The sequence below is a fragment of the Leishmania infantum genome, chromosome 33, assembly GCF_000002875.2.
Source record: "Leishmania infantum JPCM5 genome chromosome 33".
Taxonomy (NCBI): domain Eukaryota; phylum Euglenozoa; class Kinetoplastea; order Trypanosomatida; family Trypanosomatidae; genus Leishmania; species Leishmania infantum.
In genome coordinates, this window is record NC_009417.2 from 223,021 (window position 1) to 249,992 (window position 26,972).

Genomic DNA, 26,972 nt, shown 5'->3' on the forward strand with positions numbered 1-26,972 from the left:
TCTCTCTCTCGTTCGTGAGCGCATCTTTTTTTTTTCCTCCATTGCTTGTCTCATTCTCGTCGGGATGCGAGACGCGGTGTGCGTGTGCAGTACGTATGCTACCGGATGTAACGTTTTCTGGACGATGTTTTCCGCAACGTTTCTGTACAGACGAGGTCTGAAGCCCACACAACAGGGAAGAAGAATGCAAGTGCTTACAACGGCAACAGCATAAACAGCACAGACGAGAATTTGTGCGTGCGTTTTGTGCACCACCTAATACTGACAGCTGAAACGCGCTTTTGCGTGGCATTGTGTCGTGGGACACGTGCACGCTCGACCGTCTGTGCCCATTGATTTTCGTACCCTACTGCTGAGTGTGTGTTCCTCTCTCACACGTTGCTGCCGCCAGGAGCGGAACCCTTGACATAAAGGATAGGCAACCAGGGTCGATCACATGTCTGCGCTTGTTGCGTTCGACTTATGCTTCCCAACCCTCCTCTCTCTCGCCTTGCCCTTTCACCATTTCTTGCTTTTCTCCCCCTTGAATCTCCGACCTTGTGCTTTATTTTATATTTTGTTCTTCTCCGATGCATACACGGCGTTATCCACATGATATCGATCTTCCTCTCATGTACACATGCATCCCTCCGTGTAAACACGCACACGCACACACTGACTGACATGTATATGAACATGAATATCCGATCTACAGCAGTAGCGCGAGAAGGGTACAAGTACGTGCACCGTGAACACCAAACCACACTATTGAGAAAGACAGGAGGCCACAAGAGAGTCTTCTCTGGTTTTCCGTGTGTGTAGCGCCTTAGTCTCTCTCTTTTTCTCGGTACCACAACCTCCCCTCCTTCCCCTCCTTCCCCTCCTTGCGCAGGTTTGCGTGTGGCGGGTGAGAGAGGCCGAACAAGGCGGAAGTAAACGCAGGAGCGCAAGCAGAAGGACGAAAGTTTTGCTTGTGTGTTGTTTGTTCCTGTTGGCCCTCCCCTTTTTTCCTCTCGTCCCCTCGTCCCCTCCCTCCCCCCAAGGCGGCTCATCATCCGGTCTCCCGTCCTCAGACGCTGGCACGCTGTGTGTGTGTAAGAAGAACATACAAGCAGGAGGTGGGGCATAGAAGTTACGCAACAGCGACGGCAGATCGTGAAGAAAGGCACCATAGACGCGCACCGGCTCCGTTTCCTTCCTTCTTTCCGTCTTTGCTTATATTGCTTGGCCTTTTCTTTTCGCTACGGCTTTGCCCGCCGACCCACGCACGACCATAGACGGCACCCACTCTCTTTGTTGACCACTGCGCTTCATAGACCAGTGCCGCACAAGAGCAGCACGCAGCCGCGCTTTGACTTGTTGGTCTTTGCCTGTTCCGCGCTCCTCTCCTGCCTGCCGCACTCTCAGCCTTCCTCTCTTCCTCCACTCCTCGGACAGAGCACGTTATTCCTACCTTGTGTGCACGGGGATCGGCCCACAGCAGTGCACCCTTCGCCCCCTTGTCCTCCTTTCCCCACCCGCCTTTTTTTTTTCGTTGCATCACATTCGCCTCTTGTCGAAGATGATGCGCGGTGCGCCCCAACTGGCGGCTCGCTCCGTCCACCTTTCTGCGGCGTCATGCGCAACGGCTGCATCATTGTTGTCACCACTCCGCTTTTTCGGGTCTAAGTACACCGACGACCTTGGCAACTACAAGCGCCCCTACACGTATGAGAGCCGCAGCGCTGCTCACCGTCACCCGACACGTAAGGAGATGCTGCAAGGGCAGCGGACCGCCGCGGCTGCCTCCGCCAGCCCAGTAAGCGGCACTGCAGAGTTTTCAAATGTGGATGCGTTTACCGAGGAGGCGGAGGCAGAAGAGCCTGTGCAGCGCTGTAACAAGAACAAGTACGAGGATCTTTTCAAAAAGAAGTCGGATCAGCGCATCGCCTTCACAAGCAACTTCCGTGAGCCTGACATGAAGCCCATCTTAGACGCAGCCGATGAGGCGCCGCGCCCAGGCACGGCGTGGAGGCACTCGTCCGCCCCCGCTGCTGTGGACAAGGATGAGACGGATGTGACTCGCATCTACAGCAAAGAAGAGGTCCGCAACATGCAGCAGAGGGCGAAAGTGAGTACCGGCGAGGCCGCGAAAGCGAAGGCGCCCAGCGGTGGGCTGGGCGGCATCTCGCCTGCACCGGAGACAGCGCAGCGCACAGTGGCGGAGGTGGAGGCCCAAGTGCCGAAAGATGACGAGGATGAGTTTGCCGAAATCCGCAGCCACCCATTCTTCATGGACATGCTGCGCCGGGTGGAGCGCAACATGATCCGCTTCCGCAAGGAGACGCGCGCCGCGGGGCGGTACAGCCTAGAGGCTGTCAACGAGTGCGTACGGCCGTTGCTGCAGCTCACCGACTACCCACTCACGGCCAGGCAGCTGTCGCACCTCTCCCACAGCATCAGCCCAGCAGTGCTGAAAAGCTCTTTGCGTGACCGGGCTGCGTGCAGGCACCTGCAGCTCTACCGCTCGCAAGACACTGATCTGCTGCTCGACTGGTCCAAGGAAGACTTCCTGCGGCGCCGCTACGAGAGCGTGCACTTGTCATGGGAGCCGATGGATGTGATTTGCCGCCGCTTTGGCTGGACGCCGGACATGATGTCAGACCGTGACTATCTCCTATACTTCTCGGCCTTTCCCGATTACGTCGAGATGGCGGAGATGCAGACCACCGCGAAGGGGGAGCCAAAAGCGATCCCAATCGATGATCCCGTGGCGCGCGCCGCAGAAGACCCCATCCCGGCAAGCCGCCTGCTGCTCCGCCGCAAGGCCTCCGTAGACGCCGAGCCGTCCCTCACCGAGTCCATTCGACTCATGGGCAGTCCCGCTCTGGCGACGCCGGCAAAGGGGAAGAAGGCGCAGCGGATGCGCCAGCACGGCGGTGACTCGGTGGCCGACTACTTTGGCGCTGTCGAGGCGACCGCGCGCGCTGTCGACGGAGACGAAACGGTGAAGCTGCAGCATGCCGCGGACAACGTTCCGCCTCTGCGCCAGGCGAGCCATCCTGGAGGCCGTACGATTCGTGAGTTCTCCATTCCAAAGTCACACCTCCCTGAGGCGCCCGAGGCGCCTCCTGCAATGCCAAGCGAGACGGACATGAGAAGCGAGGCGATCTTTGACCAAAAGAAGTTCGAGGAGCTTTCCAACGCGTACCACAACATCAAGGTAGAAAACTCGCTGCTACGCCGCCGCATGCTCGGGACAGACAGCGTTGACAAGGCGCAGGAGATGCAGAGCAAACTGGCGAGTGGCCGCCGCGAGCAGCTGCGCCTGGAGCAGGAGCTGGAGCGCATGCGCGAGTTGAAGCGCAACACACCGATATCGAAGAACGGTCCCAACTTTGCCGTGCCGCGCGGTCAGCCACAGTACCCGGAGGCGCCGGAGCACACGACGGAGTATTCAAAAAACGGGAACGCCGTCGAGGACATTGATGACGACGAGATCGAGCAGGCCTTGAAGGAGTTCAAGGAGAATGAAGCACTGCGGATGATGGAGAGGCGGCCGATGGCGACTGCGGCGCGGCCGGCCCCTTCGTCGTCTCCTGACCACGCCATCGCCACTACCACCTCCGCTGACGCTGCCGTCGACGATGGCAGCGAGGAAGTGGAGGAAGTGATCGAGGTGGTAGAGGATGAGGATGAAGACCTGGTGGTGTCCGGCGATGCGGCGACGGTGGGGCCGCAGACCGGCGCCCAGGACGACGTTCTGATCGCAGAGAGCGAGGCGGATGGCTCAGCCAATGCGCACTACGGTGCGCCCACGGATGCGGCGGCCAATGAGTTATCAGAGAGAGGTGACCAGCATTGGCAGGATGAGCTGTCAGCCGCGGTTGAGCAGCACGAAGCCGAGATGGAGGAGCAGGAGAGTGATCTCACAGCTGCCTTCAACGACCCCCCTGCTACCACCCCCGCCTCTCGCTTAGAGCAGCTTGCTTCCCTGCACGATCGACTGTCCTCGGCGGCGGACCGCGCCCGTCGTTATGTGGCCACGGTGCAAAGCCGTCGGCAAGATGTATTGAAAAGGCTGGACTGCCAGTTGGCGGATGCCAACACGAAGGTGGAGCAGCTTGAGGATCAGCTGGCCGCTGTACAAGAAGAGCAGACCACGCTCCGAGACACACTGGCTCGCAAGGAGGCGGAGCGCAAGGCCCTCGAGGTCGAGGCCCAACTGAAGGCGCAGCGGGAAAGGCGCTTGGCCGAGCTGGAGCAGCAGCGGGAGCGGGCACGCCTCGCGCAGGAGGCGGCGGCGAGGGCCCTGGAACGGCAGAAGAAGGCCGAACGAGAGGCGCTGGAGATGGAGGAGGAGCTGCAGCGCAAGTTGAGGGAGGTGCAAGCGAAGCTGCGCGTTCTGCACGACGGCAACTCGGCTGCGAACAACACCGCTGCTGCTGGTACCCCTCACGCCTCGGCAGCTGAAGAACTGGAGGCGGAGGAAGCTGCAGAGGAGGAGCACGCGGTGCCTGCCCAGGCAGGGAGTTCTCCTTCGCACTCACGCGCGCCTGAGTTGTCGGCACGCGTCACAGCCTCCGTGCGCACTGCTGCCACGGAGGAGACGCCAAACGCTGTGGAAGGCGCCCACGACGCTTCCGCTACACCAGCGTCGAATGGCCAGTTCATGTGCACGCCGGAGCAGTACGATGGTCTGCATTTGGCGGCGGAGCGGCTGAAGAGGGAGATTGCTGCATTGGAGGCCCAGATGGAGGAGGCGGGTGACGAGGATGATGAGACGCTGATGGCTGTCCTGGCAGCGTCGCGCTCTGATCTCGAAGAGCTGGAGGAGTGCATTGGCTCTGTGCAGGCAAACGCGCCGTGGGCTGCCACCCGTGATGCAAAGCGCGCTCGCGAGAAAGCCTTGTCCGCCGAGGTGGCGAACACCGACGCGCACCGGCTGCAGAGCCACATCGACAACCACCGCTTCCAGATCTCGCTCCTGGAGAAGCGCCTGCAGCACGCCTCGAAGAAGGCGGTGATCACGAAGCTGAAGGACCGTATTGTGCAGGCTCGCAAGTCCATTACTCATCTGCGCATGGAGCAGGACCGTCTGCGTCGCGCTGGCCGTGACTCTATGGGGTTGCCACAGTCGATGAGCATTGCGGAGACGCTCGCGCATGAGTTGAAGGACGAGGAGGAGGCGAAGCTGGAGGTGTGCAAGGCTGCGGGTGAGGATAACTGCGGATCTCCTGTAGCCGCGAAGAGATCGGGCTTGAACTCCGACGCTCAGACCGCCGACGGCGATGAGTCCTACGATGTCGTTTCAGACGCCACATCACCTGACCTCGTGGGGGAGTCGCAATCGGCAGCGCCCGCGCCATCGGCGCCCAACTCGGACGCTGAAAAGCTGCGCTTGCAGCTCGACAGCATGGTGAAGGACATCCAGCACCTTCAAGATAGCATTGAGGCGCAGGAGCGCACGACGGACTACGACGACGACGAGACCGAGGTGGTGCTGCGCGAAATGAAGGACAAGCTGAGCCAGCTGCTCCGTCTGCGCGACCAAGTGCAACGGTCCTTGCTGGAGGAGTCAGTGAACAGCCCCGACACCGCTGGTAGGCCCACCCCCGTCATCCGTCCAGCTTCAGCTGCCGCCTCAGCTCCGCCGGTAGTCGCCCGAGGTAGCGCAGCCGTCCAGAGCGGCCCCTCGACTTCTCAGCACGGAAGACTTGACCGCGTGCCAATGGCATCCAAGAGGCTCCGGACCACTGCTCGCAGTTTTACCACGCAGCGCCATCTTTAGAGAAGCTTGAGCGGCGGCAGCCGCGACGTCTGCAGGCTAAAAGAGCGTCACTTACCGCTTTAGCGCGTGCCTTCGGGACGGTGCACACCGCGGCTGCTGTTCGAGCCCGGAGTCTTTGTGCATTTCGAGCTCCTCTTGTGCAGCTGTCCGCTGGAATGAGAACAACGAAAACACAACCTCTTCCCCTCCCATCCCCACCCACACACACACACACACAGACACACAAGCGAAAGGAGGAGCGAAGGACGCCCCCCTCCTCCTCCGTCTTTTGGAGGAGGGAGAGCGAGAGATGGGGGAAAAGAGGGAACACCGTTGCTTTCCATAGAAGAAAAAAAGGCGCCGTTGATGTGAGTGCGTGTGCGCGCACCAGGGCGTGCGCTCGTGCTTTTTTTTTCATAACCTCGACAGGCGCCTATATGTCTAGTAGGAGGGGCCCCCCCGCACAGTAGTATCGAAGCCGGAGTCTCTCTATGCGTCTGTACGTGTGTGGGCGAACGACATCTCCCTTTTCCTCTCCCTTTACTGCACTCACGTGTTGGCTGTGCTGTGGGTCTTGAGTGCATGCATGCATGCATGGGTGCACGTGCATCTGTGCTGAGGGAGGTCTTCTTTTTTTCTGTCTTCGCACTTACTTGTTGATGAGTTACTATCATAGAGTGAATGTGTTCTTGTCTTTGTCGTTGCTGTTGTTGTTCTCTCTCTTCTTTCCCTGTGAAGTCTGTGCTTTCATTAACGTAAGCGGGTCGCCTCCCCCATGCTCTATCCGTGTTGCTCGCCCCCTCGCCCTATGTCTCTCTGTGCGCTTTCTGTGTCCCACTTCCTTCTTCCCTCTGATTGTGTGTAGGCGCGCGTGTATGCGTGTATGTGTGTGTGTGTGAAAGAAGAAGGTTCTCGCAGAGGGGTCGCCTGCCTGAAGCGCATGCGTTTGCACCCTTCGTTTTGCACGTGTGCCTCTTCGAGGGGTCCTCGTTCGGGCTGTGGCAGGGCACCAGCCCTGCCCGTGATTCCAAAGGTGGCACACTGTGAGACAGATGTAACTACCCCATCGGCCCTGTCATCACATGGGCCGACGCACATGTGTGCTGCGCACGATTCCAAGGCCGTCTTCTTTCTTGGCAGGACCTTAGCGCCACAATTCATTTTGCCATTGCTTTCGACCTCGTCGTGCCCCTGTATAAACACGCAAGTACACCTTCGGACCTGTGGGTGCCGCCGCTCGGCGTCACCTGAAGCGCCGTACCACTCCTTCGCGTGTTGGTCCCACTGGCTGTCCGTTCTCTCCCTCCTTTCCCCCTTTTCCCTTTTTTATCCCTTCTTGTGCCGTGTGCTCTTTTCGCTGCCCACGCCCTGCCTCTTTCGTGGGTCACGCGGTGCACGCGTGTGTGACCTGGCGTATGCGCTCGCGTGCTGTGCGCGTCTATTCTGCGGGCACACCATCGCGGGAAGCAAAGGGATTGCGCACCCTCGCGATTCTTCTCTAGCTGAGAAGGAAAGAGGGGGGTTTCGTGCGTGCGTCCAGACACGTGGCCGCCTCTTTTTCTTTCCCCACACGGTGAGAGCTGTCCCTTCCTCTCACACCTCACCACACCACACACACACACACACACACACACACACACAGGCGCGCACACTGAGACTGCATCCACGGCCACAACGGAACACCTCACCGAAAGGAACGCTTTCACTACCCTCTTTGGCCAGCTACGAGAATGCTGCGCTTTACTCATGTTATCCGGAAGAACCCGGTGGTGTTCAAGCAGGGACAGGGGATGTTCTCGCACCAGCTAAAGCGAATACTGAACAAGAAGTCGCTGCACAAGTACAACTGGGATCCGCTCCCGATGTACGACCCTCGCAAGCTTGTGCACGCCAACCGCTACGTGGACCACGACACCTACGAGGAGAAGTACGATCCGCACTGGGAGCACAACGCCCATCTCGTACCAGATCAGCAGTTCTACAACATCCCTGTCCCAAAGGAGTACAAGGACGCGTACTGGTGGCGTGACTTGCAGGCCCGCCGCGTTCAGTGCCCGACCGAGTGGGTGCACTTCCGCATGCATACCAAGGATAAGCTCAAGTATGACTTCCAGGATCTTGCCTTCCGCAAGAAGTTCGAGTATTCCTATGAGGATGTGGTTGCAAATGCCAAGGACATGCGCAGCTGAAACCCTCAAGAGTGAAGCTCGCTGGTTCTTGTGTCTCTGATGTTCACATTGCAAACAGCCGAGCCCTCCAGTGCAGTTTCTGCGTTTCTACTTCTCATCGGTCATGCGCACGGGAGGAAGGGGTCGAGCAGAGCAGCCCGTGGTATGAGTGTGAGTGTGTGAGAGGCAGCGTGGTTTCCGTTTTTCTTTGTCGTCTGTTGCTAGTGCTTCGACGCCCCTCGGTGCTGCGGCTGCCGCCTCCTTAGCTGCTGCGGTTGCTGCGGTCGGCTGTGAGAGGCCTGCACTTGGCCGCCATACTGGCTGGCTCACTTAGTTGGTTGACGTTTGGTGGTGGGAGGGGGGGTTATGGCTGTTTAGGTGGGGAATCGTTGAAGGGGTGGGGAGCCCTGCTTGCTGAGCGTGTGTCTTCTACCACCTCACCCTTGCCCGCAAATGGTTGCTCATGCCAGCTAAGTCGCTCACACAGACAAGATCACTCACACTCAAGGATGCCACAGGGTCAACAGGAAGGAGGGGGTGCGTCAGTGGTGGAGTGAAGGGTGAGGCCCTCCAGGGGGGGGGCGCCCGTCAGGAAGAGTAAAGGAAAATGACGGTGGAGCTCCTCCTCACTGCATTTGCGTACATCACTGCGCATGCGGCTGACGTGCTCCTTTTAAATATAGTTCTCTCCCTGCTGCACCGACACCTCGTCACGCTTACGCTGGCGACGCGGGGCAGCTGGCATCGAAGAGGGGTGCGGATGCTGACGTCTTTCATTCATCGCGGGGTCATGTCTGCCACGATGCCCCCCTCCATACTCGTGGTTGTGCGTGCTCTGCTCGTGGCCCCACGTTTCCGCGTCTCTGTCCACCTCTATCTTCCTAACCCGTCGCATCACCCCGAAGTACAATCCGACGCTAAAACACGAAGACATAGACCTTCCCTCGTACGGGCCGGCGCGTTGCTCGCACCCGCTTCGTGCCTCGCCGCATCTTTAGCCGCGGCCCACTCGTTGTCGACCATGCTACCCAAACTCAACTTGGATGGCACGCTCAGCACGCGCGCCTCCAGTGTGCAGGAGCGGATGAGAGAGGAGGGGCAGCCTGGGATGTACTCCCCCCGTATGGCATCCAGCCAAGCGCCGAAAGGACTCGGAGGCCCTTCCCACGCAGGTGGCGCATCCTCGACCCGCTTATCTTCCTCAGCGCCTTCTGCCCTAGGCCACACCAGGTCGCTGTCGCCGCCGCACCTGTCCTCGCACGAAATATCACTCCTGGAGGAAGGGGTAATGGGCATCTCGGACCCGGAAATGGCAGCCATCCTCGCCTCCAAGTCGCATCACGGCTCGGGCGAGCGCTCTCCGTCGTTGGACAGACTCAGCGGGATGGGGCCAGGCGGTTACTCGACTTCGAGCAAGCGCCGAGCCGCACCTCTCACGACGTTGGCTGATCACCAGCAGGCGCGCCAAGCCATTCCTCAACACTCCAAGGACGGCGACACCGCAGCCTCGGAAAGATGCAACGATGATTGTTCCTCTGAAGGCTCTTCCCCCGTGCTGAGGGCGGCCTCTACCTCTCCCCAATGTGTGAAGCGCCGAGGGGCCTCTCCGTCGGCACTCTCGCATGCTTCAAACGAGTCCGCCCCCGCAGTTGCAGGCGCTAGTCTTGGTGCCGCGAGCTTGTCTGCGCCGACACAGAGCACCATCTCCATCATGACGGCCGAGCAGCTGTACATATTCGGAAAACCGTTCCAGGCCTACATGAGTGCCACCTCTACGCGACCCTCATCGACCGACACACAGGGGACGCTTGCAGCCACCAGCGCCAGTGGTGCCCCCGCTGCCAAGGCCGCCGCTGCCTCTGGCACGCACATCGCAGCAACTTTCCACCACAACCCTTCACAATACATTTCCGCCCTCACCAGCCAAGGCGACTTTGTCGCGGTGGGTGACCGCACCGGGCGTGTCGTAGTGATGCGCCAGCGCGAGATGGCGGCTGGACCACGCCGCACTCTCCTCGACATCATTCAACGCAGTGGGGAGGCCGAAGAGGAGGGGGCTGCTAAGCGTCACTCGTTAGCCACCTCCGCAGCCTCATCGTTGTTCTCCCCACCTCGCCACACGACGGCCCTCAATCACGTGCGTGACCCGTACGACTTCTACGTCGCTCAGCAGGCCTACGTTCCCGTGATCGATACACTGAACAGCGTCGAGGTGTCGCCGACGGTGACGGCGCTGGCGTTCCTGCCGCAGTCCGGCCCCACAACGTACCTCCTTGCGGCGAACGAGAAGGTACCGAAGCTGTACAAGATCATGTCTGTGCGGGAATCAGTCAATCCCTTCCGTGCGGTAGACAAGATCGGCACCAAGACCATTGGCCCACTGACCGCGAGCTCACGCACGTCTACAGTGGCCATGAAGCCGGTTTATCGCTACGCCATGCACCACGAGTACAACATCAACTCCATCTGCCCCATCGCGTACAGCGATCAGTTCGCGACCGCCGACGACGCGACGGTGCTTCTGTGGTGCACCGAGTACCCTGACACGTCCATCGAGACCCAGGACCTGCGCTCCCCCTACGAGGACGGCCCACGCGAGACTATTCGCGCCGTCCGCAACTTCCCGCACGAGCCGTTTCTCTTCTTCGTCGCCACCTCCGGTGGCAGCGTGCGTGTTGTCGACACGCGGCAGACGCTTCGATGGGGCGATCAGGCGGCGCAGGCATTCATAAACCCGCCGCGCGAAGAGGACGAGCCGTTCAGCAACGTTACAAATAGCATCTGCGACTGCGCCCTCAGTCCCTCTGGGCGGTACATCGCCGGTCGCGACTTCATGTCCGTCTGCTTGTGGGATATCCGCATGGCTGGCAGCGGTGGCGCGCGCAACGCGCCAGCAACACCGCGTCGGCAGGCCCCAGCCGCGCGCGGCGGCGATGGAAGCCCCGAGTGCAGCATGGTGCGGCGCTGGGCTCTGCACCCGCACCTGCGCGACGACCTCGACACCATCTATCAGTCGAACCTTCTCTTTGACAAGTTCGATGTGCAATTCTTGTCGAGCCGACAGGTGTGTACCGGGGGCTTCAACAACACCCTTTACACAATGGACGTGGAGGGCACCAGCGCCGACACCGCCAGCGACATTCGTACCTTTCAGCTACTGAAGACGGAGGGCATCTCCGAATTTCGGCGCACCACCGTGTCGGCGCACCGACCTGGCGAGGACCGCATCAGCACCGGGCAGGGCCTCGGATCACGCATGACGCTCATGTCGCGGCCATGCATGTCCATGAGTGGGGCGTGCGGGATGATGGTGGCGTGTGGACAGGCGGTCCTGCAGCTCAGCTACAACGGGCTATCGAAGTGAGAGCGGAGGGAGGGAAAACGAGATGCGTACATGCGTGGTTTGCATACATGCGCGTGCCGGTCTCTGTTTCTCTCTCGGTTTGCTTTCGCTTGCATTGGCGTGAGTTGTGTGTTCCCTCACCATCTCCTGACCTTTTAGATGCATTGCGGTCGCAGACGCGCGCACTCACTCATACGTAAATATATGCGCACTCGTGCGGTGCAACGTAGCCGTTTGAGGTCTCGAACACTGAAGTGGCGCACCACAGCAAGCAGCTGGTGTAAGGTACATGCAGCAATGTCTGTCGCTCCGTAGAAAGGGAAGTGGATATCTCCTGAGGTGGTCGCCTCATGAAGTGGAATGCCCGTCAAGGGCAGGAATAGCGTCTTGCTCCCGTGCCTCCATCCAACACTGTCTCACGTCTGCTCCTCCGCACACGCACACGCACACAAACGCGCAGAGTGAAGTATCCATCACGCATTTTACCCTCCAACAACTCCCCCCCCCGACACACACATCCGTACAGCTCTCAGGCGTCTTGCTACCACACATAATTTGTCAAGTCATTTATATCTCGCTCTTTTTCGAACTGCATCGTGTGCTCGCCTTCAACCCTCCCCCTTCCCTCTTCCACACACATCGTCGTCGTGCGTCTGCCTTACTTCAGATTTTGCTAACGCGTCTTTTTGAGCTCTGTACTTTGAAGCTGCCCTCGTCACCGAGATACCACACCAGCGCGCTCCTTCCTTTTCCGCTGCACTGCTGTCGTGCCGACACGCACATACACGTCTGACGTGGCGTGACTAATTCTTTTTGCGCGTGTCTGGGTTGCTCTTTGTAGATTTCGTGTCCCCTGCCTCCTCGCGTGGACAGAGCTGCATGGATCGGCGCTGTGGTTCGTTTTGCGGTCTTCGCACGGTGCAACATCCGCTAGAGCCGCCTTGCTACGTCTGAGGGGTGACAGCAGCAGAGAAGAGGGCAGCACAAGGCGCGCACACACGCACACACGATTGTAGCAGCGTTGCGGTCTACGCCCACAGCCTTCTTTTCCTTTGCACAGTCTTCTTTTTGAGTGCTCGCGCACTCAACCGCCAGACACGACATCATGCCAACAAGTAAGAAGTCCGCCAGCCGCGCTGCCTCTCGCAGCCGCTCTCGCTCGCGTAAGGCCAGCCGCGCGCGCTCCAGAACTCCCAGTCGCGCCAGGGTCCTCACGCCTGAGGAAGCGTACTACGCCCCAGTGGAGCGCAAGTTCACCCCAGAGAAGGATGTGTGGCGTGGCAACTGGGAGTTCAACGGCCCCCTCGGTGTTTTGGGCATAATGATCGTGTCGCATGTGATCATATACTACTTCTACGTGTGCATCGAGTTGTTTCAGGGAACGATCATCTACCCCGGCCATCCCATGTTGAAGGGCGAGAAGATGCAGAAAGTGTTCTTCTCCTTCCTCGCTGAGCACGCCTGCCCGACGGCGCAGACGTTCTGCATATTCCTTGGCTTCCTGCTGCTGGAGTACTTACTGGCCCTGGTGCTGCCCGCATTGTACGTTAAGGGGCTGCCGCTCCCCTCCGAGAACGGGTATCGACTGACCTACAAGTGCAACGCTGTCACCGCATGGTACTGCTTGCTTATCATCGTCGGCCTTCTCCACTACTACGGGGTGTACCCGATAAATGAGCTGCGCCGCAACTACGGTCACTTCCTCACCGTAGCCACCATCGTCGCGGACATCATCGCCGTGTGGGTCTACATCGCTGGCTACAAGCGCCGCATCCGCATGACGGGCAACTTCATCTACGACTTCTTCATGGGCAGCGGCCTCAACTTCCGCCTTCCGGGCAACATCGACGTGAAGCTTTTTGCCGAGTGCCGAAACTCGTGGGTGCTGCTCATGATGCTCACTCTCAGCTGCGCGGCGGAGCAGTACAACGAGCTGGGTTACCTCACCGGCAACATGGTCTTCATGATCAGCGCCCACCTACTCTATGTCAACGCTGTTGAGAAGGGCGAGGAGTGCATCATCACGACGTGGGACATCTACTACGAAAAGTTTGGCTGGATGCTGGCGTACTGGAACACGTGCGGCGTGCCGTTCCTCTACTGCATGCAGTCCATGTACATTCAGACGGTACTCAAGAAGAAGGAGCATCCGCGGTGGGTACTGGTGCTGATGGCGTGCATCCTGCTCCTGGCATACTACTTATGGGACGCGATCAACTCGCAGAAGAACCACTTCCGCATGCGCCGCAGCGGCGTGCCGATGGAGATCATCCGGAACAACGCCTTCCCGCAGGTGCCGTGGTGCTACATCGAGAATCCCCGAACGCTCAAGAGCGCCACTGGCGAGCTCTTCGTGGACGGCTTCTACCGCTACGGCCGCAAGCTACACTACACCGTGGATCTGGTGATGGCGTTCCTGTGGGGCAGCGCGTGCGGCTTCGAATCCTTTATCCCCTTCTTCTACTTTTTCTTCTTTCTCGGTCACCTAATGGACCGCGAGCGCCGCGACGACCACCGCTGTAGGGCCAAGTACGGCAAGATGTGGGACGAGTATGTGAAGCTGGTACCCTACAAGTTCATTCCGTACATCTACTAGATCGAACTCTCTTTATGATACTGTGTTGATGCGTGTGCGCGTGTGTGTGATGTGCTTCGCCTTCCATCATTCCTTCGACCTTTTTACTTTTCCTCTTTCACTTCTTCGGCGCGGAAATCTGCACGGAGAAATAGAAAAAAGTGGCGGCACGCGCGAATGGTGCCGTGTAGCAGCAGCAGCAGCCTACTTGGCGTTTGCGTGACAAGGGAGAGCACGGGCGTGACTGCTTCACTGCTTTCGTAAGCGAGGCTGCTGATTCGCGCGTATTCTTGTGACTCCCTACAGCTGGGATACATGGTGCGCACTCAGGGAGGCCATGAATGTGTGAAAGCAAGGGTGCGTGCACAGAAAGTGGGCCAGTGGGGGAGGGGGTAGTCGGACAAGAAACGGAGCAGCCCATGAAGAGGCGTCCTTGGTGTACACAAAGGTTGTGACTTCTCCGCCGTCCTGCCAACCCCCTCCCCTTCCTCCCTTTTTCCCATGATAGCGCTCCGTGTCTTTTTGAACTGTCGAGCACGTTCCGAGCGCATTCTCGTCATCGGCAGCATCACCACCTCGCACACGCAACGTCTCTTTCTTCCGTGGCGGCGGATGGCACGCCATCGCACGCAAGGAGAGACGCTGGCGAGCGAACAACAACAAAAGAGTCCCACGTATTTATGGACGTAGCCCACGCTGAGTGCGAGGGATAAGGCTAACGAGGAGGAGGAGGAGGAAAAATTCAGCTGTGCAGGCGATACAGAGCGAAACCGCAAACGAACAAAAAAGAATGCCCTATATGTCTTATAAAGGGAGGAAAGAGCGAACACAACGGCTTCTGGCGAAGCGGGAAACGTAGAACGAGGTACAGATGGTATCTGAGCGCTGTAAAAAGGGGAGGATCGCGGGTGTGCGTGTGTGTCGGGGGGATTCGGAGGGCGGAGGGAAGACGTGTAGTACGGAAAAAGGAAGAAACACGGCAAACAGGCACCAGCAAAAACGAATCGAATACAAACAGCCACACACGAAATGCACAGCCGCGCACAGAAACAGCCTCTGGACATTGCTCAGGTGATGGGCCTCCGTCCTTCCTCTACGCTTCTCTCTTTTACCTCTGTTCCAGTGCCACCTCTCTTTTTTTTAGCTTCTTCTCTCTCCGTGTCGGTGTGTCTGCCTGCCTGCCTGCACATGTCGTTTCTTTTTGTGTGGAGGCGTTTCCATACATAATATATATATATATATTGGCTTTTTTTTTCTACCGAGTACCTCATTTTGATTTCTTCTCGTGTTCTCACCTACTCGCTTCCTTTCCCCCTCCCTTTCCTCCTCCTCCTCCTTTTTCTTCGTTTTGGTCGCCGCGAAGCGCTCACCATGGACACCGAAATCGATACATACCCACCCACACACACACATATATATATATATAAATGTGCAGGCGCGCACCGAGTCAAACCCATACACACATATATATGTAACGGGGAGGTTGCCACCCTCATCACCGTTTTTATACCGTGTGTGCGACTTTGCTCATGTGCGTACGCGAGGGAAAGAAAGAGAACGGCGGAGGAAGTGCGCGCTCTCGCACGAGTGTACTTGTAGGTGAATGCGCTGTGACTGCCGCGTATCACTGGTGTCTTAATGTCTTGTTCTCCTCCCCCCTCTCTCTGTGTGTGTGTGTGTTTCCTTCCTTCTCTTATGCTTTGCGGGCGCCATCGAGGTTGTCTAGTGGCGCAGGAGACGATATCGTGCAGTGCACGGCAACCGTATTTCTCATCATCGTGTGTGCGCATGCGCTTGAGGTGCGTGCATCTTTAAACGACCTTTTGTTTTATTTTTGCGCATCCACCCACTCGTTGACAAACACGGTTACACAGTGCGCCCCCCCCTCCCTCTTTTTCCGGTCTGAGGTGGGTGTATGCGTGTGTGTGTGTGCGCGCTGTGCCCCGCGTTACTGAGCGGGCGAATGACGCGCAGCAACATTAGAAGGCGAAAACACACAATGAATTGTGAGGAGCACCGGGTGGGTGCGATGACGCGGCTCAAAGAGAAGCTCACTCGGACGACGCAAGGCACACACACACACACCCAAATACACATGCACGAGTAGGGGCCTTCTCCCCCCAATGTAGCACGAGACGGCGGTGGGTAAAAAAATAAGCTTTAGCGCATGCACAGGCGAAATAGACGGGAAGTGAGCACTGCGAGGGGGGGGGGAGAGGAGTGATAACCAGCAGCAGGCGCTGTAAACCGCTCTTTCTTCCAAACGCGGCTCTCGTTTGTTGTGCATTCAATCCTGCGCGTGCCCGATTCCCCATCACCACATGTCTCTTAGCGCGCTGACAGCCCCCCCCCCTCCTCCTCCCCCTCCCTCCAAAAAAAAAGGCACATCAAATGAAGAAGCAGCACAGACAAAGTATGCACAGACTTTGTGAGTGTGCGTTGAAGCAAGACCGCGTTCTTTGTACCCTCGATCAGGGATGACTCTTCAATGTGAACAAGAGCGTCTGAGCGTGCGCGCATGAGCGTGACTGCCCAGCAACACGGACGAGTCGAACGAGGCATGGAGATGAACAGAGGAACAATGCAGGTGAGGAGCAACAAAGCACGATCTATCGCGCTGCAGTTGGTGGGGAGAGCGGAGATGTGAGGACTGATACACGGCGAATGCGCCAGTGGGCTTTCTCACGAGGCGGAGAGAATGCACCATCTGTGTGTTGTCCCCCCCCCCTCACCCCAATGATTGAGCGCGCACGTGAGCCAGCGTTCGTTCCGTCGAGGAGCGTGAGACGCCAGCTCGTGTGCTTGATCGCCCCCCCCCCCGCATAAAGAAAAACAATGCCACAACGACAAGGAGGTGTGTGTGTGTGCGAAAGGGAGGTTGCGCAGCACATCTCTCTTTTCGCGTTTCTCTTTTCGTTGCTCTCCCCTTTTTTCTGCCTTCTTCTTTTCTGTGGGTGTGTGTCCCTTCTCACGTCATATGTCCGAGGAATGAGCAGCATATGCGTGCATATATATATATATAGACGACGCGGTGCGGCATGAGAGCAGACGAGAGCCGTGCAGCCCCCCTCCCCTTTTTTATTGTTGTTGCTGACTTTTCTTGTTCTTCCGCGTCTTATACTTCTCCATCCCTCCTCCTCGCTCAATCCTCATCCACCGGTGCATTGGCTGCTGTCTCTCATTCCCCCTCTCTCCCTCTCCGAGGCGTCTGCGCCAGGCGGATCTCAACGCCTGCTGCCCCCATTTCTGCCGTGCTTTGCTCAGGTGATGAAGCCCCGCTTTTCCAGCTCCTCCCTTCCCTCGCCCCTTCCCCCTCCACTCGCGCACCATCTCCCAACCGCTCTCCCTCTTTGGCCCCCTTCTCGTCTTTGTTGCTTCGCCGCACACTTGCGGGGGCGCACATACCTCATTAAACACAACGCAAGCGAAAAGAAGTTGCGCAGTCTCCAGCATGCTGCATCGCAGCTGCGTGCTGGTCGACAGCTTTAAGGAGCACTACCACAGAGTGCACCTGCCACGCCGCCTTGCCCTGCAGCGGTACATGAAACGAGAGGAGGCTCGCCTTAGCAAACACAAGGGCAAAGCGGTGGCCGCCGCTGCTGGAGTGCAGCCGGGAGAGGTGGTCTACAAGTACAACCGCTGGTGGGTATCGAATGATCACGAGTTTGTGCATCAGTTCGCGTTTGTCGAGGACCCCGACGTCACGCGCGAGAAGCGCACCACGCTGCCCCTCGTCACAAAGGAGAACATCTGGAAAGAGCCGCAGCAGACTTTCTTCTTGCCTTTTGCGCCGTTCGTGCGTGTGGTGGACTACGCGAAGGACCCGGACACGAAGTTCTTGAAGCCGGTGAACATCCCGCGCTGGAAGGACTACATGCAGCGCACAAAGCCAATTGTTCCCCGCACCTGGTACTAGCGCACGTATCCAGTTTTCTCGAGCGATGCATGACGATGCGCACGCATGTGCGTATGTGTGTGCATGGTCGGTGCTTTTCGGGCCTTTCTGGTCCGTACTTGTTTTTGGTGCGGTTGACGATGATGGCGTAGGAGACCGAAAGCCCCAGCTGGAGCTGGACCCTTCACAGTAGCAGCGACGTGTGTGTGAGTGTGTGTGTGTGCGTGCCAATGATGCAGAACGGACAACAACAGAGACAAGTGCACCGAAGGAAAGTGACTGCGGGCTTGATGGATCGCATTGCTTCAGGGGCGGCTGGTGAAGAAGCAAGTCAACTCAGATGTTTGCTCATGTATGCATGCATGTGCTCCCCCGCAGCCAGCTGCCCTTCCTCCGCCCTTCGCCCTCCCCTTTGGCCGGTGTGTGTTCACCTTCCTCTTCCAGTTCACGCCAGTTATGTGGCTTAGTGCATTTTGCGTTCTCTTTCTGTTTGGCGTGCCGGGTTGTGTGGGCCAGTTTCTCGTGGCTTCGCTATTTCCAGCGAGATGTAATACACCATTTTCCTCGCCGTCTCACTGCTCTCTCTCTCTTCCTCTGTGCGCCTCTTTCCACCGCGCTTCCCCTCTATCCTCCTCGCTCTGTTCACACGAGTGTAAGCACAGCAAGTCCCACTCTCTCTCTCTGCACTTGTCGTGCTCTCCCCGGATACACACGCACACTTCCCAGGGATCCGCCTCCTGTGTTTATTTCCACGGCCACGTGTTCTCCGCTTGGTTCCATCCGTTTAGCTTCTCCTGGTTTCGGCTCTTGTATCTTTCCACCTGTCGCCGCCGGCGTTTCCCTTTTTTTTCGCGCCTTCTTGTGTGTGCGTGTGCTTGCCATGCTCCGCGGCCTCGTCAACGCAGACGCGCTCACCTCAGAGCAGGTTGAGCACATTGACCAACTCCAACATGAGATCGACGAAATCTGGAACCGGCGCGGCAACTACCAGATCGACCCAGACGCGTGGGAGACGATGCCGTTCTTTATGGAGAATATTACGGAGGAAGATATTGACAAGAACGCCAACTGCGCAGCGCTCGCATCCATCGTGTACGACGAGGTGCCACCGGACGAGATTGCCGAGAATCGCAAGGAGCACGGCAACCGCGCCTTGAGCATGGCTCTGAACCCCAACCAAGAGCGCCGCGAGAACCTCGCACGTGCTGCGTGTTACAGCTACACCGAGGCCTTGCAAGCCAAGGGAAAGAACACGAAGCTGTCCTCCACCATCTACGCCAACCGTAGCCTTGCCCAGTTTATCATTGGCAACTATGGCCACGCGCTCGCGGACGCGCAGCGGTCCATCATCCTCGACCCTGACTACCGCAAGGCATACTACCGAGCTGCGAAGTGCGCATTCGCACTGAAGAAGTACGACATGGGGCTTCAGCTGCTCGAGAAGGGGCGGCGTGTCGTTGACCCGCCCATGGACGCCGCGGCGCAGGCGGAGTTTTTGGAAATGGAAAAGAAGTGCTTGCAGGGCAAGGAGCAGCAAACATCAGAGGAGGCGAAACAGCGGCGCGCGGCGCGCTCGCAGGCGGCGAAAGTGTCGAATGTGGCTCGCGCCATCACCTCCAGCGGCATCAAGATCTCCTCCAGGGCGGAGGTGACGAGCGAGCAGATGGGGGTCTACGGCAACCCAAAGCCATACTTTGACACGGACGGCATGCTGCACGTTCCGCTGCTCTTCATATACGACGAGTACCAGCAGACAGACATCATGCACGACGTCGCGTGTGACGTGTGCGCAGCGGAGCTCCTCGATGAGCTCATGCCCTTCCCCTGGGACGATCGCGGACGCTACCAAAAGCTTGACGACATTATCGTCTTCTTCAAGATCGATGACGGCGCCAACGACGCACAGTACTACGAGGTCGACCAGTCCTGGCCACTGCTTGAGGTGTTCCGCGAAGAGGCGTACGAGATGCCGCAGCTGATGCCCGTGCTGCACGTTGTGTGCAAGGCCAGCGAACTCGTTGATCGTCTCAAAATCCACCGCGTTGCGTGAGTGTCGGTGTTGCTCGCAAAAAGGCGAGAGACGAGAGTGAGAGGCGAGCGACTTCTGGAGGCGCATGCCTTGCGCCTATCTGTCTCTACGTATGCGTTTACAGGTATACCCCTGCTCACGCATTCTGTCTGCTGTCATGTTCGTGGCCATGCTCCTGCTCCAGCCTGGCTACGCTGACACGTCGCTGGCGGCTGCAACTCCCCGTCTCCTTTCCTTTTCTTCCCTCCCTCCTCCCCCACCGCAGCTCTCGTCAGCACCCACAGGCTCGCCTGCGGATACCGTTAGCGCGTGTGCACCGCGTCTTGTCCGCCCTTCGCGTGCACACGCCTCTCCGCACCTCTTCAGCGCATCTTTCCCTGCCTCTCTGTGTTTCCTTTTGCTCACATCTCGTGTAATGTCCGGCGCGTCGCGGACTTTCTCGCCGCTTCCCCTCTCGTGTAAAACGGCCAGTCCTTCGCATCTAAGCCGAGCGGCAATGGACCCACCCATGCCGGCCCACGAAAACGCACCTGCACACCGAATGCACGCACATGGAAGAGACACGCACGGCCAACCGCGCAGACGCGCATCTCTGTGTGCATGTGTGTACATAGCCCTATGCGTGTGCATGTGGGTTATTGCGTGACCGCCCTGATCCTGCTGTAAGCCCTTCTCGCTTCTCTCTTCTGTCTGCCTCGTGATCTGGTACTGGCGCACATTATGGTTTCACCCACCTTCCCTCTTTCCGTAACCCACGCTCCGCTCTGCGCACGGGTGCTGTGGCTCATAAGGCGCAACAACCCGACGAAAGTGAAAGGTACGGCGACTGCCTGTTCTGCACCTGGTTTCTCCACCAGGGGAGCTTACCCCCTCCCCTCCCCCCCACACAGTGAATCACTGGTAGGGCGAGACATATCCAGCGATATGTGCTTGTTTCTCGGGCTGCCTAGCTCTGTCTGGGCGTTGCTCGGTATCGAGTTTGTCGAGCGTCTCGGCTACTACGCCGTTGCTTTTTCTCTCTTCACTTATTGCACCATCATGCTCCGGACAGGCCCGGCGGCGGCGAATGCGCTGATTAACATCGTTTACATCCTCGTCCCCGGGGCAGCGTTCCTTGCGTCGGGTGTGGCGGATAGCCGGGTTGGTCGACCGCGTGTGCTGGCCACTGCGCTGGCCGTCTACACAGCCTCGCTGCTCCTTTTGTGCGTGTCGGCTACGCCCTGGCTATACACCGCCTTCCCTCTCGACGCGAACTGTGGTAGTAAGGCGCTGTTTGCTGTGGCACTGCTGGGATTTGGCGCCGGGTACGGTTCTATGAAGGTGTGCACCAATCCGATCATGGCGGACTGCGTCGTGCTGCATTACCGTAACGCCCTCATTCGGCTGCCAACCATCGTTGACGCCGGGAGGGCAGAGGCGGCGGAGAGTGCTTCGAGTGTTTCCAATGCTGCCGATCTCTCCACACGTCAGATAGCCTCCTTGCCGGGGGCGGCTCGCGAGGGTGTCGCCGCCGATGCGGCTGCCAAAGTGGGTGACGCGCCGAAGTACGATGCTTCGCTGTACGGCTCCACCACCAATGCAGACACCACCGCGTCTCTGTACGAGGAGGAGGACGTGAAGGCGGCCCTCTCCCGCCTGTTTGTGTACGCCTACTGGGTGGGAAACATCGGCGGCCTTGCTGGAGGCTTTGTTGCCCCACTCTTGCGCAATTTCGATAGCCATCGCCTCTCGCAGGGCGGTGAGGAGCACACAACCGGCTACTACTACAGCTTCCTGCTAGCGGCCTTGTCGGTCGGCCTCGGCGGCGCTTTCCTCTACGGGCGCTTTGACTGGCTGCCTCGCAACGCGCCAGCACCCAAGTTTGTGCTCGTTCGCGTGACCGTGCTCGCGCTGCAAAACAGGTGGGCGGTGCTGCGAGGCAGTGCGCGAATTGTGCCCGACAGCCGCGGTGGCATCTCGAATCCCCACGACTGGCTAGATTATGCCTGTGCCAAGCTACAGTCGGTTTCATCTGAGACAGGAGGCACCTCTGCTGCCCACCACGCCGTCCCTGACGAAGCCACTGCGACTTCCGAGTGTTCTACCTTGGCTGCGTGTGGTCCGAGCAGCAGCACCTCCGTTGCGGACCTTGGCGTCGACGCCGCTGGCACCTCGCTCTGGGTGGCGGACTGCCGCGCGACGCTGCGAATCTGCAAGGCCTTCATTGCACTGCCCATTTATTGGCTGATCTGCAATCAGTTCAGCACAAACCTCATGTACCAGGCCGCGGCGCTGGATATGCCCCTGACCGTGCCTGAGGAGCTTTTCAACAACGTCAACACCGTCACCATGCTTCTCTTCTTGGCTCTCTGGGACCAGTGGCTGCTTCCGCACGTGCTGCGGTACCGTGTTCCCTCCGCCTGTCTTCGCATTCTGGCAGGCTTTGCGTGCATGTGCGTTTCCATGCTTTGGTGCGGCTTCTTACAGTGCTCCATCAACAGCCGTGGCTACTATGAAGGCGAGGACAACTACATTCTCCGCGAAGGTCAACAGAAGCTGTCGGCGGGGTGGCTGGTAATGCCGTACATTCTGCAAGGCTTCGCCTCTGCCTTCGTAGACCCGACTGTGATGGAGGTGGCGTACCACGACGCCCCGGAGCGGATGAAGGGGACCGTGATGGGGCTGTACTGGGTCGCCTCCAGCGCGAGCGGCTTTCTCGGCTTCGTTCTTTCACCGGTGATGAGGCCGCAGAACGCAGCGGCACTCTTCTTTTCCTTCGCTACGGCTCAGATGGCCGTGTCAGTGCTCTTCTACCTCATCAACTGCAGCCGCTAAGGGAGTGTGTGCCTCTGCATTGTGTTACAGGCCACATGAATAAGTCTATGTCTTTTTGTTCGTTTAGGCGCACTGGCGCCGCCCCGAGCACGCGCACGCACTCATCGAGATTCGTACGACTGGGCACGCGCCACGTCACGGCGACATCATCACCACTGCCTCCGCTGGTACGTTCACCTGCATAGGCCCGCGGCTCCCTCTCTCCCTTATGCTTCACATCAAGACATCTACATCATTGACGGCCGACGAGCCGGGTGTAGCCCGAGACGCTGTCACGCCGCCACCTCGACCACCTTTGTCGCCTTTCTCCGTGCTACAATATTCGCTGTGGCAGCAGTGCTCACATTTACCTTTCTGCGCCTTTGGTGCCTCGCCGTTGTGCTCAGCGAAGGAAAGGCGAGATATAGGGGATAGAAACGTGTGCAATGGTGGTATTGCGACCCTTTTCCTTCTTCCTCTTCTCTGCTTCATCGGCACGCGCTCGTGTTGCCTCTCTCTCTGAGATGTAACGACATGCTCGTCACACGTATGCGTCTCCAGTCGCTTTCCCTCTGGTCTTCCGCAACTCGCAGGGTACGTTCGGCGGGATGGTTCACATGCGCTCATGTGTGTGTGTGTGTGCCCCCTTCCCCCCAAAGGACCAAGAGGCGGATTCGATTATAAGCGTGCACCGCATTGCAAACAGCTCCATGTTTCACACATGCGGTTTCGACTTGTGCGTCGCTGCTACACTCTGTTGGTGCCCTAGCGCACGATGCACGTAAAAAGGACACGGCGAAAAGGGAACCGTCTCGACTTGACGTTGCCTCGCATCGTCCGTGAGCCCCGTGTTCTTGACATGCACACCTGCGGCCCCCCTCCTTCCCCGCCACCGCTCTCCATCTCATCACCATCAGCGTACGCTCATTCAAATGCACACGTTTCTCTCTCCCGTGACTCTCTTCTCTTTGTCTTGCCGCGCACGCGTACACGCCCGCGTACCTTTATCTCTCCCTTCACTTGCCGGCGCCGCTCACACAGTCTCGGTTCCACGCGAGTTGTTTCGAATGGCCGCCACCAAATCCGCTGCGTCTGCCGCGAAGAGGAAGGCGGCGAAGAAGGTGTCGCGCAAGAGCCCGGAGTACACGACTCTGCGCAAGAGCTGTGCTCCCGGCGTCATCGCGATCATCCTCGCCGGCCGCTTCCGCGGTCGCCGCGCCGTGATCCTGAAGCAGCTGCCACACAACGGCCCGCTGGTCGTGTCCGGCCCGATGAAGTACAATGGCGTCCCCATCCGCCGCATCGACTCCCGCTACGTGATCGCCACCAGCACCAAGGTCGACATCTCCAGCGTTGACACGGCGCCCATCACCCCCGAGGTGTTCCAGCGCCCCAAGGCAGAGAAGCTGACCAAGAGCGAGGGCGACTTCATGGGCGACAAACAGAAGGCTAGGGCGGAGAAGGCTGCCAAGAAGACCTCCAAGGCGGGAAAGAAGACCCCCGTGTCAGACGCGCGCGCCCAGCTGCAGAAGAAGATCGACGCCGCCCTCATCGCCGCCATCAAGAAGGACGCTCAGGGCAAGGAGAAGGCCGGCTACCTGCGCTCCGTCTTCACGGTGAAGCCGGGCGATGCGCCGCACCGCTGGAACTGGTAAGCACAGGACAACCGTAGGCGCTCTCGCACCACGTGCTGGTGTTGTAGCCTCGCTACCCCTACAGCCTCTCTGGTGAGGCGCGTGCCGACGTGTTTCGCGGTTCTCCCGCAGGCGTGTGCGTCTTTTCTATTTTTGGTTTCTTCGCTTCCATTTTTTAGTTTTTTTTTATTCGCAAAGAACAAAACGAGTGCACATGTCGGTGCATGCGCAACCAGACGCGATCCTCGCTCTCACCCGGCCCATCACTCGTGAGTCATGGGGCGTATGTATTCGTTGCTTTAGTCTGGTCTCCCACGTGTGCAGTTGTAGACTCGCACGCGGTAGCTGCACGGCTGGTGCGGTTCCTTCGATGCTTGCTTGCGACCCCCCCCCTGGCACGCAGGCGCGGGTATAGACCTTGCAAACGCCTACAAGGCTGCTGTGGTGGGCAGGCAGAGGTGCTGTGATGGCGGCTAATGCATGCCACTGCAGGCACGTCTCTTCTTCATTTTTCTTGCGCTACCTTCTCTCCTCCCTCGTCTCTCTGCACTTTTCGTGCGTGTTTTCGTGACTGTGCCTGCGTGACGCGAACTGGCTCTCGTTCGCTTCTTCTGTCTTTCGGATGGTAATGATGCTGCGCACACGCGAGACTGTGTACTCGTGCATCTGCTCGTACACACGCACACGCACGTGCGCGCATGCACGAAAATGGATGTCCCCCTTAAAAAAAAAGGAAGTCGATTATTCATGAGCAGCAGTAGCGGGGACGAGTACGACCCGGCAGAGGTGGTTGTGCACACAACCGTTGCATCACCCTCTCTCAGCGACACCGTGGTGCCCTCAACGGCGCCGTTCTTGAGGTCGGCAGCGGAGAACGCATCCGCAGCGACCGTCGCTGCGGTGGCTGCCTTGACCTCTCTTCCGAAGACGACAGCTTCAGCGCTCCCCTCTTCCTCCTCGCCGACCCCGCGCAGTGCTGGAAACGACGTCGACGGTGGCTACCGCTTGCACAGCGACATCAAGGGCCGCATCCGCTGCCTCACACTCAATACGGCTGGTACGACGCTGTGCGCCGGCAGCGAGGATGGGCAGCTGTGCATGTGGGACTTCACCGTTCCTCTCAAGTCGTATCGCTTGCAGCCAACGCGGGTGCTGACGCCGTTTGTGAACCGCATCTCGGGATTGCAGCCCATCATCGCCTTGGCATGCGCGAGCGACGACAGTTACTTTGTCGCCTGCCAGGATGGGGACAGCCCGGCGCTGGTGCGAGCGTCTGGGGAACAGCTGGGGTACTGCGCAATCGGGGAGCGTGGCTTGATGGATGTGATTCAGTGCAAGGGCCATCGCGCTCCCGTCACGTGCGTCGCCGCGCACACCCACGACGCAGCCGCCTTCTTCACGGGCAGCCAAGACGGCACGGTGCGGCTGTGGAACAGCGCCACGTTCAAGCAGAGGAGTGTGTACGCGGTGAAGCACGGATCGGGGCAGCTGACCGATACCCATGTGGTGGAGAGCGTGGCCAGCCTCAACCGCTTCCACAATGGACTGGGGCGCGTTTTTGCCAGCGGAGGGCAGGATGGCCGAGTGCAGATATGGGACAGCAGGGTGAAATACCGTCCCGGCGGGGCCATCGCCACGGTGAATATGTACGCTGCAGCAGCACCGGCAGGGCCGGGCAAGGCGACGGAGGACCCCTTCATGGAGAAGCACGTGGGCGGCATGATGGAGCTACACCAGAAGGATGCAGGCGCCTCGCACGCTTCCGGCAGTTACGGGCTTGCCGTACGTCTGGGCAGCGCTGTCAAGATAATCGACCTCCGCCGGCTCTCTCACAGCGATGGTGCCACTGCGCCGAAAGCAGTCGTTCAAGAGGCGGCTACCGGGCTGCCCCATGTGCTCGACACGACCGCTCTGTCGATCGGGCGCGGTGGTGGGTCTTCAATGATGACGTGCACAAGTCGTGCCGGCTACAGGCACACCAAGGGCGGCCACGTAGTGCAGTATTGCTACGCGGATGGCGACCGACTTGACCTGACGCTGGTCTGGCGGGCCGGCAAGCAAGACGAGGATGTCCTCTGCGCATGTGCGGATATCAGCCGTGCTGACGGCTGTCTCTTCGCCGGCCTCAGCTCTGGCGATGTGGTAGTGCATGGCGCCTTCTCGAATGGCGCGGCAGCACCGCAGCCCATGGAAGCGTGGCTGCAGACGCGCCCACAGAGAGAGGGGCACGAGCGTGCCGTCGGCGTAAAGGCGCCGCGTGCAGTTGAGGACGACGCCGATCTGCTGCATGACCTGTTCTAGACAAGGCGGCTTTTTTTTGTGGGACCGCTGCTCTCTCGCCCACCCACACGTGAAGACGGAGAGGCAAATAAGGGAGGCGGGGAGAGGAAGGGAACCCAAGCAAGCTCGTGACGTGCATGTGCGAATGAGGAAGACCTCACAGAACTCCACCGACTTACGCCCAGACCATGGCGCGAGGTTGCACCGCAGCCCGTATGCAGTCTCCTGCAAGGAGGCACATACGGGCACACAAGCATTGCTTGCGCGATGCGCCGCATTTTGCAATACCGTGGCCGGACTTCATCTCTCTTTCCTGATTCGGACGCGCTTCTCGCTATCTTTTTTTTTTTCGTTGACGCACCTATCTCTTTCTCTTCTCTTCGCCCCCCCCCCCTCCCCTCTCCGTCTCTCCCCTTACACGCCGTCGTTTGACTTGCTGGCTCCATCGCGCCCGATTATCGGTTAAACCACCAGCGCGCACCAGCTTCACTCAAGACTCCTTTCTCGCCCCGTGCAGCCACCCCGTC

The 26,972-nt window shown here is 58.9% G+C and overlaps 9 protein-coding genes across 9 annotated transcripts; all 9 read left to right on the plus strand.

The window, feature by feature from the left end:
- Positions 1-1,540: 1,540 nt before the first annotated feature.
- Positions 1,541-5,749, plus strand: LINJ_33_0700 (conserved hypothetical protein; the record flags this gene model as incomplete). The annotated part of the gene is made up of 1 exon (XM_001468113.1): positions 1,541-5,749. The coding sequence occupies one exon, from the start codon at positions 1,541-1,543 to the stop codon at positions 5,747-5,749; it is 4,209 nt and encodes a 1,402-aa protein (XP_001468150.1).
- A 1,709-nt stretch (positions 5,750-7,458) lies between these two features.
- LINJ_33_0710 (conserved hypothetical protein) lies at positions 7,459-7,917 on the plus strand (the record flags this gene model as incomplete). The annotated part of the gene is made up of 1 exon (XM_001468114.1): positions 7,459-7,917. The coding sequence occupies one exon, from the start codon at positions 7,459-7,461 to the stop codon at positions 7,915-7,917; it is 459 nt and encodes a 152-aa protein (XP_001468151.1).
- A 586-nt stretch (positions 7,918-8,503) lies between these two features.
- Positions 8,504-11,260, plus strand: LINJ_33_0720 (putative protein phosphatase 2A regulatory subunit; the record flags this gene model as incomplete). The annotated part of the gene is made up of 1 exon (XM_001468115.1): positions 8,504-11,260. One exon carries the CDS (start codon positions 8,504-8,506, stop codon positions 11,258-11,260), a length of 2,757 nt encoding a protein of 918 aa, XP_001468152.1.
- A 1,084-nt stretch (positions 11,261-12,344) lies between these two features.
- On the plus strand, positions 12,345-13,835 carry LINJ_33_0730 (putative sterol C-24 reductase; the record flags this gene model as incomplete). The annotated part of the gene is made up of 1 exon (XM_001468116.1): positions 12,345-13,835. One exon carries the CDS (start codon positions 12,345-12,347, stop codon positions 13,833-13,835), a length of 1,491 nt encoding a protein of 496 aa, XP_001468153.1.
- A 3,430-nt stretch (positions 13,836-17,265) lies between these two features.
- On the plus strand, positions 17,266-17,730 carry LINJ_33_0740 (conserved hypothetical protein; the record flags this gene model as incomplete). Its single annotated transcript, XM_001468117.1, has 1 exon — positions 17,266-17,730. One exon carries the CDS (start codon positions 17,266-17,268, stop codon positions 17,728-17,730), a length of 465 nt encoding a protein of 154 aa, XP_001468154.1.
- Positions 17,731-18,589: 859 nt separating this feature from the next.
- On the plus strand, positions 18,590-19,759 carry LINJ_33_0750 (conserved hypothetical protein; the record flags this gene model as incomplete). Its single annotated transcript, XM_001468118.1, has 1 exon — positions 18,590-19,759. The coding sequence occupies one exon, from the start codon at positions 18,590-18,592 to the stop codon at positions 19,757-19,759; it is 1,170 nt and encodes a 389-aa protein (XP_001468155.1).
- A 903-nt stretch (positions 19,760-20,662) lies between these two features.
- On the plus strand, positions 20,663-22,552 carry LINJ_33_0760 (conserved hypothetical protein; the record flags this gene model as incomplete). Its single annotated transcript, XM_001468119.1, has 1 exon — positions 20,663-22,552. One exon carries the CDS (start codon positions 20,663-20,665, stop codon positions 22,550-22,552), a length of 1,890 nt encoding a protein of 629 aa, XP_001468156.1.
- A 1,046-nt stretch (positions 22,553-23,598) lies between these two features.
- LINJ_33_0770 (putative 60S ribosomal protein L6) lies at positions 23,599-24,186 on the plus strand (the record flags this gene model as incomplete). The annotated part of the gene is made up of 1 exon (XM_001468120.1): positions 23,599-24,186. The coding sequence occupies one exon, from the start codon at positions 23,599-23,601 to the stop codon at positions 24,184-24,186; it is 588 nt and encodes a 195-aa protein (XP_001468157.1).
- Positions 24,187-24,873: 687 nt separating this feature from the next.
- LINJ_33_0780 (conserved hypothetical protein) lies at positions 24,874-26,466 on the plus strand (the record flags this gene model as incomplete). Its single annotated transcript, XM_001468121.1, has 1 exon — positions 24,874-26,466. One exon carries the CDS (start codon positions 24,874-24,876, stop codon positions 26,464-26,466), a length of 1,593 nt encoding a protein of 530 aa, XP_001468158.1.
- Between the last annotated feature and the right edge of the window lie 506 nt (positions 26,467-26,972).